Source organism: Microtus oregoni, unplaced genomic scaffold (assembly GCF_018167655.1).
Source record: "Microtus oregoni isolate MIOR12 unplaced genomic scaffold, Mior012 000059F_ref0000304, whole genome shotgun sequence".
NCBI classification, from domain to species: Eukaryota; Metazoa; Chordata; class Mammalia; order Rodentia; family Cricetidae; genus Microtus; species Microtus oregoni.
Genome location: NW_024543835.1, coordinates 9,791,634 through 9,796,138, shown reverse-complemented (window position 1 = coordinate 9,796,138; position 4,505 = coordinate 9,791,634). Strand labels below are relative to the sequence as shown.

Below are 4,505 nucleotides of genomic sequence, written 5' to 3'. Positions count from 1 at the left end.
GCGCAAATGAAGTCTCCTTACAACAGTTCAGTTTGAGGGTGTCATCCCCAAAAGAAGAGACAAGCAGAGTTGTAGTCACAGTTCTTGGTAAAACTCTACCTTACTTCCTACTTAGAACTCACAGGGAAGGGAGATCACTGATTTGAGGTCTTTAGACTCACTTCAGAAGATGAAAAAGCCTTTGAGCAAATGATTAGTCAATTATTATTGTGAGGTATTAGGAAACTCTCACCTTCAGGATCAAAACAGGACTGACAAAGCCCCATGGTTTCTGTTCCAAAAAACAGGTCTACTATAATCCGGGAAATCGAAGACCCTAACTTCAGCATTATACCTTTAGTATTACTGGTGTGGGCTCCGTTCAGCTGAATAAAGCATCCTAAGTGTTGTCAGGTGAGTAGGTGTATAAAAGGAGAAATCTGTGAACCCTCTTTAAAGCCTTCTGAAAACTGCCATCTTCCACATCCTGAAAAGAGGCTCACACAGGAATAAGGTAAAGAGGCGCAATGCTGGGATGATTCAGCATCCTAACCACAAGATAAACTAGACCTATAAAGAGCCCTATCCATAATCAGAACTGCTCCATCTCACTCCTTATAGGAGCTGGAATATAAATTCATGGAGATTATGAAAGCATGCACAAGCACTGTGCAAGTTTGATCCAGACCAAATTCTAGCATGAAGACAGAAGGTAAAGATGAATTCTCACCCTTAGCAGGGGCACTTTTGATAATTGATAGCTACTGGGAGAGAGAGAATCTACCTTCTTTAAGAGGGTTGGCCCTGGCAAGTCTTCCATGCTCCAATGGAAGCCCACATATCCGGGAATACAAGAGCAGTGAAACTGAGCTTAATGGGTGGGTTAAAAAGAGAGGACATGGAGTTGTGTCAATAGGGAAGAAGGGATTCATTTGGAAGGAGCTGGGAGAGCAGGTAAAATATGATCAAACAGTACTATATGAAATGTTCAAAGAAATAATTTTAAAGGAAGGGAGATCTTTTGTCTGGGACACATTGGCTCATCTCAAGAGGGGCACAACCCGACCCAGGCAAAATAAAACAATTTCCTTGAGTTGTCTGGCAACTCTCTTCCCTGGAACAAGAGAAAGGGCTAGCATATTTTCAACTTTGGGGTTCTATTCATGGGACCAGATAGATGCACAGTAAAGGGGTAAGTGTGGAATTGTGAGACCTTGACTTCTTTCCCTTCCTGAGGCGGTAAGGCCTTGCTTGGTCTGAAAGGTATGGCCTCCTGTTCCATGTGTTGTTAACTGGTGCCAGATGCCTTAAAGGATAATCAGACTTAAAAATGTGGCAAAGTGAAATCCACTGTAAATCCTCCAAACTATAATCCACCTGAAAAGGAGGCCACAAAGGCCCTGCCTCTGCTCTGGTCTTCAGAATCCTCAGACATAGCAGGCAGTTAGGCTCAGTGGCAATTAATCTCCCTTGCTCTTCTCAGGAATAAAATCCTACCTGGAAAACTGAAGAGTCCAGAGAAGAGAAAGCTGCACCCTAATTATAATAAAGTCATGCAAATTAAGGGGTATTTAAGTCTGGGTTGGGCAGGGTGGCATGCAGAATTGTGCACCTCTATGGTGGACTGATCATGTTCAATGGCAAGCCTAAAGATTGAGTTGCCCTTGATATTTGTCATTGGGAAAAGAGGGAAGTGGAATATTTATTCTGAGGAGAGTCTGTCACTATGGGATGGTGTAGGCTCATAGTGAGGATATTGCTCACAGTGGGTACTACATTCCTGAAAACAGCAGGGATCCACAAATATCTCCCTTTTTGCCTACATGAGTAATCTGTATTTGCTCCTGAATGAGTGGTAGGGGTGACATGTCTTCTTAAATTTTCTTCTGTATGATACTAGGAAGCACTGCAGTGTTAACAGAACAGCAAAGGGATGTATGTGTAGGTATTCAGACTGTACCAAAAAGCTTTTAGCAAATGACGATCAATGTTAGCCCATACTCTTACCCCACGATGTCTCAAACCTGGTCATCATGCAGTCATCTAACCAGAATTTATTTCCTCCACAGATTTCTCAGGACACCGATTGACTAGGATAATAGGAGCACGGTGAGTTCTCAGAAACTTGTTTAGGAAAGCAGCATAGCAGGGACCTTGTTAAAGGAAAGGTACTCTCTAATATGGTGAAGGCATGGTGCTCACACAGTGTCATTTTGCCCCTTCAGATTTATGCTTTGCCAGTCCTCCTGCCTACATCCTTACCCTGCTGTGCTTGAACCAAGTCATTATGCCTAGGGGCCACAAGAGTAAGGGCCGCTCTCGTGCTAAACGTCAAAACATACAGGAAAAGAGTCAAAGTCTGCCTGATCCTGAGCCCACTGCAGAGGAGGAGGCAACATCTTCTATTGATCAAGGGAATCTTCCCAGCTCCCCTGATACCAACATTCCCCAGGACACTCAAGGGGATGTAGCTTCTGTTTCCGATGATTCGGAAGCGTTGACAGGTGCTGTAGGTGGTGAGACTTCTGATACAAATGTTGACTCTTTAGTTTTAAGTGCTGAGAGACGTTCATTCAACTCCATTATAGTCTCTACCTTTCACTCTACACGCAAAGACCCTCTTCTCAGGAAGGGACGTTTATTGATGCAGTTTATACTACAGAAGTTTAAGGTCAAAGAGTCCTTTACACGGGGAGATATGTTGATGGTGATTAACAAGAAGCACAAAGAACACTTCCCTGAGATCATGAGAAGAATCGTTGTGCACCTGGATATTGTCTTTGGTCTGGAGTTGAAGGAAGTTGATTCCAGTCCTCAGTCCTTTATGCTTGTGGGCAAGTTGGGTCTCTCCACTGAGGGAAGACTAAGTAGTAGAATGGGGCTGCCCAATACAGGGCTCCTGATGACCCTCCTGGCTATGATCTTCGCGACTGGCAATAGTGCCACTGAAGAAGATGTGTGGGAATACCTGAAAATAGTGGGGGTATTTCCTGGGCAGAATCATCCAATATTTGAGGAACCTAGGAAGTTCATAACAAAAGATCTGGTACAGGAAAATTACCTCTCATACAGCAAAATTATTGGCAGTGACCCCCCATGCTTTGAGTTCAGGTGGGGTCCCAGAGCCTGTCGTGAAGTCACCAAGATGCAAGTGCTGTGGGTTGTAGCTAGGATGCATGATACTATTCCTGCTTCCTTTCCTTATCTGTTTGAGGAGGCTCTGATTGATGAAGTTAATAGAGCAGCAAGGAGAGGCAGAATTCTGCCTGGCAGTGTTGTCAAGTCCAGAACCCATCTCAGGTGAGAGGCCCACAGCTCCTCCCACATCTAGCTGGGTTTGAGAGTCTTCCAGTCTGTTGAAGAATTGTCAGCCTTCTATGTAGTAAAATATTATAAGCTAAAATAATGAAGTTTGTATCTTATTGTCCTGCTATAGATGAGAAAGTTACAGATATTTTATTCTTCGTTATATTGCAAATGTTCTATTAACCAAAGTTAATTGTCTCACAATCTATGCTTCTTAACATTTTATCGGACATGTTTATTGCTATTTGTCAAGTTTTAGATAAGTTTAATGATTTTAAACAACTTAGTACAGCATAAATAATTTTAAAAACATTATAAGGTAGGATAGGTTTGGAAAAGTGATTTTTATAAAACTGTTGTATCAATAAAGGTGTGTTAAAATGTTTATATCATAGTTTGATGTACATTTCATCCTTTACTTTTTGTTTAATTGAAATAAATTTGGAATTAAGATTACTCCAATTGCATGAGAAATTAATTGTAATAATTCAAACCTTTCACTCTTTTTAATATTTTGTTTTTACATGAACATTAATTAACCATCTGCTCTAAATAATTTCCTTTAATGGTACTAGAGATGGTCCACAAAATTATCTACTAGTCACTCAGAAAAGGTGATAGCCTGACAGCAAGTACATATAAGGAAGAGGATGAGATAATATGTAAGCTACAAAGAGCAAGACAAAAATATGAAGAAGGGGTTGACGGTATGTGTATGGTATGTGTGTGTGTATATATATATATATATACATATACGTATATATATATATATGTATATATATATGGAATAAGCCCATGAGTATGTGTGACTACGTGCCTATGCATATAAGATGAATCCAGAGGAGGGTACAGGGTATCCCACTTCATTATTTTACAGATTATTACTCTGATACAGAGTCTCTCACTGAAGCTGGAGCTAAGACAATGGCCAGAAAGTTTTATGGATTCTCCTGTATCTGCCTTTATACAACTGGGGGAATTGGCCCATATGTGACCATGTACAAATTTGTACATGGACACAAAATCCCAGGTTCTTATGCATACACAGCAAGTATCTTTACCCCCTGAGCTACCTCCTGAGACCTCTAAAATTTAATATGAATAATATTTTGTGGTTTTATAAGTCAAATGTACATTTTAATAATGTAAAGAAGAAAGCCTGGGCCAGCAACGATTCTCTGGAATGAAGACTATGTGAGCACATTGTATAGAGAGAGGAC

At 40.9% G+C, this 4,505-nt stretch overlaps 1 protein-coding gene across 1 annotated transcript; it reads left to right on the top strand.

Moving 5' to 3' along the window:
* The first annotated feature begins 2,170 nt into the window (after nucleotides 1-2,170).
* LOC121439012 (melanoma-associated antigen B2-like) lies at nucleotides 2,171-3,283 on the top strand. Its single transcript, XM_041639505.1, has one exon. It carries the CDS (start codon nucleotides 2,171-2,173, stop codon nucleotides 3,281-3,283), a length of 1,113 nt encoding a protein of 370 aa, XP_041495439.1.
* Nucleotides 3,284-4,505: the final 1,222 nt, after the last annotated feature.